Consider the following 12480-nt stretch of genomic DNA (forward strand, 5'->3'; position numbering starts at 1 on the left):
TCGCGCGCAGATTAAACCCCCGCGAGCGGCTCTGCGCTCGCTCGCTCGCGAGACAGCCCTCTTGCTTGCTCGCGGGAGTATCAGCCTCGCGGAGGCTATCTACGCGCGCGTGAAAGGTTTCTGGCACTTTGGGGCGGAGCCACTGGACTTTGATTGACAGCTGCCAGGAAACCCGAAGTTGCCAGGTTTGATAAATGCCTGAACTACCAAGAGCCGAGGAGTGACGGCAGCAAAATCAGTTGGACGAGATTGAATGGTAAAGTTGTTCATAAAAAACTATTATATTCGTAAAGTGTACAGCTAATATATATATATTAATTAATAAATGTTATATAAAACAATATGTTTTTGAGTGGGCTGTATCTGCCGAAAATTGCATATATATATATATAAATTAATTTTATATAAAACAATATATTTTTGAGTGGGCTGTATCTGTCGAAAATTGCATATATATATATATATATATATATATATAAATGAATTTTATATCAAACAATATATTTTTGGGCTGTATCTGTCGAAAATTGCATATATATATATATAAATATAATTGGTTTTAAAAATTGTTTTTTTATTTGCTTGATACAAAAGGACATTCTTTATAACCAATTGCTTTATATTTGTAATATTTGTATGCTAGAACTGTTGTATTCTTTTTGAAAAATAAAAAATAAATAGCTCACTTGTCATTCATTTTTATCCTTAATTATCCATCCAACACTGAAAAGGTGGTCCTTGCGAAGAATCTCATCACTATATTCCCTCAGCTGAAAGTCATTTACAACAATATTTTGCTGAAGATTAAGTTTGTTTTAACCAAGGTATAAGGTTTTTTTAGGTGTGATTTTATGAATGATCTATTCTGTCAACATTTGATGAATTAGACAAATATTAATATTTTTAAATGTTAACAATTATTTTCTTAATGACATATTGTGCTAATGAAATCCTTGTAAATAAATGTCCAATGAATGTATTCTTGCATTCGATTTTTTTAATAAAAACCATATCCACCACCTGGTACTTCCAGTAATCGTCATTGACACACAATGTGCAGATATAACACAATCAAATGTTAATTCTGGTTAAAGAAATATAACACAAAATGTGCAGAAATAACAAATGAGTGTGTTCATCTTGGTTACACATTTATGACACACAATGTGTAAAATGTGCACATTGTGTGTTAGGGGCATGTAACACATTTTGTGTGTAAAAATGATTTCCACATAAATAAACACAACACGTGTTGTCCCTGAGCACACTCTGTAGGTGTGTTGAAATTCAACACATGTTGTGTCATTTTTGACACATCCCTTCTAAGAGTATACAGCAGACAGTAGCTAGCAATTTTCGACAGATACAGCCCACTCAAAAATATATTGTTTTATATAAAATGTATTTATATAAATATATATATATATATATATATATATATATATATATATATATATATATATATTAGCTGTACACTTTACGAATATAATAGTTTTGTATGGACAACTTTACCATTCAATCTCGTCCAACTGATTTTGCTGCCGTCACTCCTCGGCTCTTGGTAGTTCAGGCATTTATCAAACCTGGCAACTCCGGGTTTCCTGGCAGCTGTCAATCAAAGTCCAGTGGCTCCGCCCCAAAGTGCCAGAAACTTTTCACGCGCGCGTAGATAGACTCCGCGAGGCTGATACTCCCGCGAGCAAGCAAGAGGGCTGTCTCTCTTTTAATCTGCGTGCGAGGGTCATTTTATGCGCGTGTAAAAGCACATTTCCCGCTCGTGAGTAGCTTGTTTTACGCGCTAGAATATTGACCCAAATCTGACTCCATACACGCCCCTTTAATTAGTTAACTCTCTGCAGCTGGTGGCCCTCAAAAGGAAAGACTGGCTCCCTCCTGAGTTGATATTGTGTCTTTTCAGTGGCCCAATGGTTTTACAATTACATTAAACCCTAAGTTATAAAGTTATGAGTTTAACCCTTAATACAGTTACACCTACTCAATAAAGCTCTTAGTATTCTACAAATGTTTAAATCAAAGTTAACCCGAGCAGTCAGTTAGTTCAGTTTTAAGGTTTCAGTCAAATTACTTGTCCCAAGTTTCTGCCTGACAGATACTGTAGCGGTTTTGAGATTTAAAATCACAACCAAAACATTTTGCAATACCCCAAAGGACACAAAATGACGACAATAAGAAAGCAGCTGTGTCACTAAAGCAATTTGTGTTTCAGTCGTTGTGTCTTGAACTCAAAGGACACAAATAGCAGATATTGGTTGGTATTATTCCATATAAAAAGCTCATTGTTTAGCATTTGTTATAACAGTTCGAAATAATAAATAACAGTGTCTTTTTGTGGAGTAAAATGTCCCCCCCACTTCTTAAAGTCTGTGCCCCTGTACCCCCTGCTTCATTGGGCCCTGGCTCTGAGGAGAGCTCATTTGAGATGATGGAGGACTGAACTAATAGCGGGGAATGGTGCAGACAGGCGTTTATGAAAAGTGCACAGAGATGCTGTTTGAGCAGATGTACAGGGCCATAAAGAGAGCGCCTGCTGGGACACCAAAAGCCACCTGAATGGGGCGGCGGGAGCAATTAATGACATAATTCTGCACTTTTAACGGTCACATTTAGCAGAGGGGGCATTATGTAAAGCAGGGCTGTGTGGGAGCTTTGAACTGCAGCTCTGCAGCGGGGCAGAGGTCACAGCTCTGGAGCCAGTGATGTAAGCAGGGCTCTCTCCATGGCTGTCCTCTGGCCACAGGGACACAGGCTTCACCCTGCTGCTGCTGCTGCTGCTGCTGCTACATGTGCATATCTCTATTCAGGACTTCGTTTGTCACAAGTAAAGGATACTTTCTGCTTTGGTAGAGGAATTATCTCTTGAAATGTTGCTCAACTGAGAACAATTGTCCTTCAACTCCCTTGACTGCAGGTTAATGGAAAGTAGGAGGGACCTTGAAAATCCCTAGGAAATCCACATTTCTGCAAAGAGTGCTGAATATTATGCAGAGACGTCTCAGAGAGGCGCTTTGCAGGATGTCTAAATGGCCTGTGGAGACCTCTCAGGGTCTTCCTCATTACCTGCTGAAGTGGAGCTTTTAGTTTTGGCAGTGATGAGTCAGAATGGATGATGTTGGGGCTTAATTGCCGTACTGTGACTGCTAGAGTTCTGATGTCAGCCAAATGCAAGCTCAAGGACATATAGCCAGTTAAAACATACACGGTTAGCTAAACAGTGGGTGTTTCTCAATGTCGAGGAAGGCTGCTCAAGAGCCACTATTTCAAGCATACGTCATCGAGTGCCGCCAAAGACTGTTCCAATGTCCAGTATACTTGGAATTCTACCGAGGCCGGCGTACTTTGTAGCGGGAAATTTCGAGGCTGCACATGTGTAGACTCCGGTCTTAAAATCTTTGCCGGAAATCGCGCTCCATTTAAAGCGGGGCCTCGCATATGATGCACACCCGTTAGCCTGTTCCACCATTCTTCGTTTTCCGAGGCTAGGAAGGATTCTTGCCTCGCTTCTGAAGCATCCGACTCGGAGGTACATGTGCTACAAAGGAAGCGTCCTCGTCATTGAGAAACACCCAGTGTCTTGCTGTCGTAGTAGAGTACACATTTGAGGTCATATTTTCACTGAAGTTCAACCAGTCCAGAAATATTGTAATTTTACAGTTTCAATGTCTTTCAAAATCAGAGGTTACAAACAAAACATGACCTTAAATAGTCACGGATTTAGAATAAACCCCTAAATGAGGAGAGGCCCTCGTGATGGTGGGGTATTATTTTGGCCAATATGAATTTAACGGTTCTAAAAAAATGTTAAGCAAAACCATTTGATTCGTTTTATAAAGTATCTGCAGGAAAATAGGCTACAACTAATAAAAGCATTACTGATCCAAATCTAAATTGAGGAGCCATTTTCTTTAACCCTTGTGTGGTGTTCGGGTCAAATTGACCCGATTTCCATTTTCAATGAATACAAAAAAATACAAGGATATTTTCGTTCAACCTGAAACTCAATGGCCGGGGCTTATTTATTGTGAAGGACATGTGGAATTGTTTTGGTTTTTTTCCACTTATGAAAAAATGCCCACCCGCATTTATGTCCTTCATAAGAGGTTCGGGTCAATCTGACCCGGATACAATACCAGGACAGACAGAGAAAAACACACAGAAACACACAAACTAAAGACACACACACACACACACACACACAGAAACACACAAACTAAAGACACACACACACAATCGTATGCATAGAGAAGCTGTTTGTTCCTCTTTTCCCTTTGTAGTGTGTACACAAAACTATCCTACATTATAAACATTTTAGATCTTCCAGAAATGTATACACATTTTACATTTTCTCGCACTGTCCCCCCTCGCACCTGCACGCTGGAGGAGGGACTAAACAGAGACATAACCTCAGTGTAGTAACAGTGTAGTGCAGAACTACAATTATCTACCAGCAAAATGGCCAAAACATATTCTGCTCAGAGCCTTGGAGCTAATAATGGATGAGAGTGAGTGGAATGCATTAGAGGAACACGGTGAAGTGGGACAGGAAGACATTTCTGAAGATGAGGATAATGTGGAGGTAAACTCAGAATTTGACAGCAAATTGGAAGATGAACTTGACTCAGAACCAGCTGCTGGAAGACCCCCACAGTCAGCCGCAAGAAGACCCCCACAGTCAGCATCTGGAAGACCCCCACAGCCAGCTGTGCGGTCTGTGGACCCTCAAAGACACAGACTACATTCAGCAACTGCAACAAGTACATCTGTGCTATACACACACACGAAGAAGTTCTGCACATCATGTGTGAGTCAACGGACTTGCCCATTGACTCACATGTTCTGCAGCGTCACTTCAATGTTTTTCGGATATACTGTATTTTATGAATAGTGACTGTTAATTGTTTTCATTTGCTTAGTGTTTATATCTGTTCTATGTCATTTATATGGATGTTTCATTCTCTCTATTTCACAGCCAAATACTTGGATGTGTGGTTCTTGTGTTCCAATTGCTTTAATTCCTTCAGGGCTTTGATTATATGACAGATTAAAAATAAACATTAATGAAAACAATTTTCATTTACATTTGTCCTAGAAAAGCATGAGCAAAATGTAAACCTAGTTTTTATTACAGTATATTTTTAACATAAATTAAATTTTTATCACAAAAAACGATGGACACTTCCATTGTTAAAGTTGATCTAGCAAAGAGTATTTTCAAAAACTAATCATATATTTCATTCATATTGTTGGGGAATGAGTTCAAGACTATATATATATGGAATTGTGCATGTTGAATTTAGTTCTGTATTTTTTTTAAAACCCTGAAATATGTCCCGGGTCAATTTGACCCGAACATTACCAAAGGGTGCGAAATGTGAACATAACAAGGGTTAAGAGCATCATATTTTCTTCTTGCCAGGTTCATATACTTCACTACCTTGACAAAATCCCTTGCCACTTCCAACTGAAGAGCAAGCTAGAGCATCACACGCTGACCAGATTTCCTCACCTCTGCACAACTCCTAATGCAGTTATACGTACACATTTTCAATATGTTTTTGCAATAAGTTATGTCCACAACTTTGTCAGTATAATGTTTTACAAGAAGGATATGAAACAATCTTTGAGTTTGTTTTTTTATTAAATAGCTGCAGTACAGGAATGATTGCGACAGTCAAAGCAGCACAGACGGTAGAGGACTTCAAGCAGTCTCTTCCTTGGTGATACGGTCCTTCTTGAGTGGTCCCTGTGAGATAACAAGAAAGAGACTATCAATTGTTTGGCTATACTTTAGAATGATGCACATGTGTGGGCTCAGAGCAGCCAGATGTCTCCAGAGAGTGAACAGGGAGCAAGCACAGACAGCCACTGCTCCCCTGCCTCAATGGGGTCACTATAGCACTGGAATGGAACCACATACTCATACTGAAGAAGAGCCAGATTACGAACAGTGCGGAGAAAATAAACTTGCATGGTATTCTGGCAAAATGTGCATACAAATAAGTATACAGATCTTAGAGACTAAGAAAATAAATGTGATGCAGAGGTATGCTTTTGTACAGCTTTCAGTACAAACTCTTACCATGAACGCCTTCTTCTCCTCCATGGTCTGGAAGCGGCCGTGGCCAAACTTGGAAGTGGTGTCGATGAACTTCAGGTCGATCTTCTCCATGGCACGACGGTTGGTCTGCACAAGCAGAGACTGGGAATACAAAAAGAAACCGAGTTTAACATTTGTGTTGGGAACTAAGTCAGTGATTTTATTTTAAGATATTCTTTAGAATAATTGACTCCCACCTCAGCAAGTTAAATTATACCAGGGGCACCCAACATTAGTCTGGAACAGTCAAACATGTTTCATATGAAGCATTGCAAGTTGTCCTTACCTTGCGCAGAGTCAGCACCCTCTTCTTGACTCCCACAACACAGCCTTTAACCATGATGAAGTCATTGGTCACATCTCCATAGTGGACAAATCCACCCTAAAAAAAAGAAGTAAAGTGAGTCACATCTTCTAACTGGTCAATGTAATTAAAGTTAACCGCGCTGTTAGCATGGCTAGCTTAACATGTGCACGCTTGTCGGACACCAAAAGGAAGACGCGGAAACCTTTAACACAAATATATACATGCTATTGGTATACATTTTTTTTTTTTGAGCCAGATGTCTCCAGAGAGTGAACAGGGAGCAAGCACAGACAGCCAATGCTCCCCTGCCTCAATGGGGTCACTATAGCACTGGAATGGAACCACAGCTCATACTGAAGAAGAGCCAGATTACGAACAGTGCGGAGAAAAGATCCATTGAAACCAGATTTGACATCCGTTAGGATTATTGTAGAATAGGTCTTTTTAAAAAGGGAATGACTTCATTTCCATGACTGTCACTTACCAGAGGGTTGATGCTCTTGTTTGACAGATCGTACTCTGTGGAAGCATTGTTCTTCACCAGCTTGCCATCCTTGGTGTGGAAGCCCTGGCCAATCTTGTAGATCTTCTTGTTGATCTCTGTTCGGTGGTGGTAACCCTTCTGACCAGCACGGGCCACAGAGAAGGCAACACGGGAAGGATGCCAGGCACCAATACAGGCAACCTTACGCAGACCACGATGGGTCTTGCGAGGAAGCTTCTTTGTGCCCCAACGGCTGGTGACACCCTTGTATCCGTGACCCTTGGTGATGCCAATAACATCGATCATCTCGTCCTGGGTGAAGACGTTGTTAACAGGCACGGCCTGTTCCAGCTTCTCACGGGCCCAGTCCACCTTGTCAGAGATGCTGCCTCCGTTCAGCTGCACCTCCATCAGATGAGACTTCTTCTGCGCAATGGGCAGCAGGCGCATCTAAACAGAAGAAATAAAATGCATTTCAGAACTGTGGAAATCATAATTCCATGTCAAGTGAAACAGCTTTGTAGTCTCAGAAGGAAGGCAGCTGGAAGGTATCCTCATGTTTATCGGGCACCATGCCTGGTGCAATCATCCGTGGTCTCATCACTGACAGACAAGCAGGTAGGCCTGTCACAATTACTTGGATTTATCGTGCAATATCGACCTTTCGTTTAGCCCAATATTGGGGGATTTACATTATACCAGAATTCTTGAGAAAGTAAAGTCTTTAAAATTGTTTTATTATGCCATTGAATTAGTGGCAAAAAATAGGTCTTAAAATGATAATGACGTGTAATCCAGTCATTTCTGGGACAATACATTGTCCAAAAAAATGCATTTATGGTGACAGGCCAACAAGCAGGAAAATGAACACCTCATTGTAATCATGAGCTTTACTAACCTGTGTGTGCGCAATGATGCGGATAACCTGGCAGTACTTCTTCATGGAACCAAAGTCCTTCTCCAGCTGCTTCTTGCCATCATCATCCTGCCATTTCTTGCAGTATTTGGTGAAGGCCTTCTTCTTGGACTTGTACCTGAGACCCCACAGGAGGAGACAGAGAGGTTGGCACAGGTTCTTCATAACCCAAGAGGGCCAGCGGAAGAACACAGTGCATAGCTGCTTGCCATCCCAATCCATGTGGAAAGGGGTGCATTCTCAGCTAATAAGGATTTCAGCTCATGGCACAGTTTCTAAGAAGCACTTTCCACTGGCCAGAGGAGCCCGGAGCTCATCAGGGCACATGGCACCTGAGCGGAGCTGCCACAGGAGGCACCGTAATGTTAGACCTGTGTTTTCACTGAGTGAGTCTATCATTTTTCACTGGGCAACTAACTGCTTCAATGAGTCATTTAAATGTATTGTAGCAACTCACCAGTTCCTGTAGAATCGGCGCTTGCACTCTTCACTGACGTGCTCAGCGAAGATAGTCTTGAAGGAACGCAGGCCACGGGGTGTGCTGACGTAACCAACAACTCCAACCACAATCATGGGAGGGGTCTCAAGAATGGTCACAGCCTCAACCACTTCCTTCTTGTTCACCTCTGCAATAGAAAACAATAGTTTAGATATGAAGAACTTTCCTAGACTTATGACAGCTGTAGTATTTATGATATGGTATAGACTGCGCTCAGTGCTCGACATTCATCAAGGGGTATAAAACCCATTATGTCCGCCCGTCGAGGGGATCATCACAGGCAGTATTGAGATCACAGAAGAGTATTGAGTATTTTATGCAATGGGCAGAAAAGCTTTTCTCCAATTCCATTAGGAAATATCCATTTCTACATCACAGCTGAGTCTTTGGACTGACAGACATCTCAATAGTTTTTCAGAACCAAACAATTGATCTATAATAGTTAGTTGCAAATTCATTTAAAATTAAACTCAGAGTCCACTCACTTGAGCCAGGTCGGTCGACCTCGCGGACGATGTGGGTCATGCCGGCCTTGTAGCCCAGGAAGGCCGTCAGGTGCACGGGCTTGGTGGGGTCATCCTTGGGGAAGCTCTTCGCCTTACCACGATGACGACGACTCCTCTTGCGGGGCAAGAAGCCCAGGGACCCGTGGCGGGGAGCCGAAAATTTACGGTGAGACTTGAGGGAGGATAGAGTAAAGTTAGCTGGTTCATCCGCAGAGCTAAGTGCGGCCTAGCTCAACATTAAACATAGAGGGTCTGAAATACAGCATGGTCGTATTTGGAATAACGTAAGTAAGTAGATATGCGTTCTAATATAATAGTGGACAAGTTTCAAATCTGCGTTAGAATACAGGTCAATGTAATTAAAGTTAACCATGCTGTTAGCATGGCTAGCTTAACATGTGCACGCTTGTCGGACACCAAAAGGAAGACGCGGAAAGAGTTAACACCAATATATACATGCTATTGGTATTTTTCGTAAAAGAAAACCAATGTTCTTAAACTTAATAAATACAACGTGTGGGCTCAGAGCCAGATGTCTCCAGAGAGTGAACAGGGAGCAAGCACAGACAGCCACTGCGCCCCTGCCTCAATGGGGTCACTATAGCACTGGAATGGAACCACATACTCATACTGAAGAAGAGCCAGATTACGAACAGTGCGGAGAAAAGATCCATTGAAACCAGATTTGACATCCGTTAGGATTATTGTAGAATATGTCGTTTAAAAAGGGAATTACTCAAGTATAAATAAAGTAGCGGCCTTCATTGACTGCCATTTTGAAAGCAGCCGGTGTAGCCAAGTGTAAATACTGAATACTAAAACAATGAAAACAAATATATCCTTTCTATTGGTATACATGTTCCATACAAGTCATCCAATGTTCCTAAACTTAATTAAAACAACGGATGCTTAAGATGTGTAACAGATTCCTAAACAGAGCGCAGGAAGGTAAACTCACCATCTTGTGTCCAGTCCGATTGAAAGAGATCTACGTAAGGGATGACGCTTCTATTTATACAGAAACAATATCGCGGGAATCGGCGAGATTACCGTCTGACCCCAAGTCTTCTTCCTTGGTCTTTTACGGCAGTTTGCAGTGCACCCTGTTACATTACTGCCTCCTTCTGGATTCTACTGTTCCTAGATTCTTTCTATCAGACCGGACGTACTTAGGAAAGCAAATATGATTTCCTTCCCCTTGATGCTTTCTCCACATTCCAAATATCCTATGTCAGGGGTGTCAAACTCAAGGCCCGGGTGCCAAATCTGGCCCGCGACCTAATTTTATGTGGCCCGCAAGAGCTTGCAAAGAACATAATATACAATACAATTGGTGTAATTGTTGAATATTTACTTTCAATTATTTGCCCTAGATTTCTGCTTTCAGACGTAGTTATCTAGGAAGATATTACCAGAACTGATAATAATCCAATGCAGGGCCAACAATGTAATAGAATACATTATTTCATATATATTATATATTTACATATGTATATTTATATAATTAAAATTACAACCGGCCCTTTGAGTGCAACCATAATGCTGATGTGGCCCGGGATGAAATTGAGTTTGACACCCCTGTCCTATGTTGTCTTCAACTCTTCCCATTATCCTTAGCCTTCTCATCATTTCCTTTCTTTGTTGCGTATTTTTCCTGCGTGCCAAAAAGACGTGTTCAACTGTTTCATTCTTATTGCATAGATAGATAGACTGTAGGTACTTTAATGATCCCAATTTGGGAAATGTTTGCGTTGCAGTAGCATAATAAAACACAAGGCAATGTACATAAGAGAAACTAAGACACAGAAATAAATAGTCCAATATATTTCAGAAATAGAAATAAAATAGCATTAACAAATTAAAAAGTTAAAAGATACAAATTAAAAATAATTACAGAACCCTGTCGGATGTTTCCTGTAGACCCAAATAGTTACAAACTATGGTTATAAAGCATCTTTGAATCAAACTGATAAATAGATAACAGAGCAAATTAGGGGATACACATCAAATTAAATACATTATTTCATTTTATATGAATGCATAAAAAGACCGTACCTTAAAAACATTAAATTAAGATAAGAGATAAGATGTACTTTATGATCCCAAATTGGGGAATGTTTTCATTGCAGCAGCATAAAAAAACAAGGCATTGACATAATTAGAAATTAAAAGATTAGAAATAAACAATTCTAACATCTCAAAATAGTAACAGAAATGAATCGGCATTGTGATTACAGTCAATCCAATCCGGACTGGATAACAGCCTCACAGTTCTAACCGCCACAGATTAGTAAAGCCATACATCTTTAAAAAAAAACAGTTTGAGAAGATTTAAATATATATATAAATATAAGATGTCTTAAACTCAACAGCCACTAGATGTCATTGTTTGACCTCACAAATCATCTCACTGACATGGTCAAACAAATATTAAATATTAACAATTTATTGAGAGATGTAGCCTACAAAAGGAGAAATGTCTTTTGTTTAAAAATAAAATCATTATTTTTATTTTGTTATTAAGTGTTTTGAGTTCTGTTGTAACTTAAGGGCTTTATTAATTACAAAGTTGTGAAAAATGGGTCGCTGTCTGTAGGGCTTGGGAGGAGGGGTCTGTATTTGTTTTTATACTTTTTGTGTATGAAAAGTGATTGAGAAACTGCACAATATTGTGTTTGATTTTATGCATTGTTATATTATTCTGTATATGTTAGAGTTTATAACCTTTATCGGTTTCATAATCATTACTAATGTACATATATTGTTCTTAATAGTCATGGTCATTCACAAACTTATTGGGGAGATGTTAGGAAAATATCACTCAACACCAGGTTGAGAATCAATAATCAGATTCTAATTTATTCTTGCAAGAAGGAGTAGTTAAATCACATACAAAGGATATGGGTTAACTCACACACATGGAGTATGTTGCTCACCGGAGGAGCAAAAAACATCAGGCTTATATAGTCCAAAACACGGATAGATAACAACAAAGTCGTAAATCGAGGTGGCACTAATATCAGCCGCGGGTGTCGGAAAGTCGGGTCATCTGCAACTTCTGGACTTCCTTCAGATGTAGATATGTAGGAGACAACAAGTATGTGCCTGTCTCCTCATAAAGATCAACAACCTGAAATGCCCTGCCTCCTCCTATCATAAAGAGGCAGCTGCAAGGTCGTACACAGTCCAGACTCACACATGATAGCAGTGCATTAAAAACAACACATAAAGGGGAGACAACAGTATTTCTCCAACAGGAGAAAATCACAGAATGCATAAAATGCAAGCCGTCTCAACATTTATTTCCATTTAATTCATTAAAAAACCCAGAGGAGACACATTTCAGGTTAAGGCATACATTTTTTGCGGAAGAGCAGATTGCGAGTGAGAAATAAATAAATTGGAAATAAAAGTTTCATATTCTGAAAGCCAAGACTTTGTTTGTTTAAAATAAAAATAAACGTAATAACGTAACCAGATGAGTGATTACAGCGCCCGGTATCATTTGACACACATTTGTATCACACAGATGCAGGACTTGCACACGCCTGTTATCTAACCGACAGGTCCGCACGCACTCTCCAGCTGAAACTCTCTCCTTATTAATTTAAGCATTGTACTTATTAATGTATGCAGACAATCACACAATCTAT

The 12480-nt window shown here is 40.1% G+C and overlaps 1 protein-coding gene and 4 non-coding genes across 5 annotated transcripts; all 5 read right to left on the bottom strand.

Annotated features, from left to right (window-relative positions):
- Positions 1 to 5637: 5637 nt before the first annotated feature.
- On the bottom strand, positions 5638 to 9932 carry rpl3 (ribosomal protein L3). The gene is made up of 8 exons (XM_034219854.1): positions 9786 to 9932; positions 8807 to 8999; positions 8280 to 8448; positions 7805 to 7940; positions 6907 to 7356; positions 6402 to 6497; positions 6098 to 6217; positions 5638 to 5761 (listed from the first exon to the last, which is right to left on the bottom strand). The coding sequence occupies exons 1-8, from the start codon at positions 9786 to 9788 to the stop codon at positions 5717 to 5719; spliced, it is 1212 nt and encodes a 403-aa protein (XP_034075745.1). The 5' UTR covers positions 9789 to 9932; the 3' UTR covers positions 5638 to 5716.
- LOC117548892 lies at positions 5841 to 5971 on the bottom strand. Its single transcript, XR_004569385.1, has one exon. It is a non-coding gene; the product is annotated as a small nucleolar RNA SNORA54 (small nucleolar RNA).
- Positions 6677 to 6806, bottom strand: LOC117548890. The gene has a single exon (XR_004569383.1). It is a non-coding gene; the product is annotated as a small nucleolar RNA SNORA54 (small nucleolar RNA).
- On the bottom strand, positions 7427 to 7518 carry LOC117548894. The gene has a single exon (XR_004569387.1). It is a non-coding gene; the product is annotated as a small nucleolar RNA U83B (small nucleolar RNA).
- Positions 9358 to 9488, bottom strand: LOC117548891. Its single transcript, XR_004569384.1, has one exon. It is a non-coding gene; the product is annotated as a small nucleolar RNA SNORA54 (small nucleolar RNA).
- Positions 9933 to 12480: the final 2548 nt, after the last annotated feature.

The sequence above is a fragment of the Gymnodraco acuticeps genome, unplaced genomic scaffold (genome assembly GCF_902827175.1).
Source record: "Gymnodraco acuticeps unplaced genomic scaffold, fGymAcu1.1, whole genome shotgun sequence".
Classification (NCBI taxonomy): domain Eukaryota; kingdom Metazoa; phylum Chordata; class Actinopteri; order Perciformes; family Bathydraconidae; genus Gymnodraco; species Gymnodraco acuticeps.

Excerpts from the sequence above, each read along its gene's own strand:
- rpl3 (XM_034219854.1), bottom strand. Across the intron at positions 8,449-8,806 it reads GGTCGACCGACCTGGCTCAA|AGGTGAACAAGAAGGAAGTG; the intron begins GTGAGTGGACTC and ends TTTCTATTGCAG. Across the intron at positions 7,357-7,804 it reads GCATCATTGCGCACACACAG|ATGCGCCTGCTGCCCATTGC; the intron begins GTTAGTAAAGCT and ends TCTTCTGTTTAG.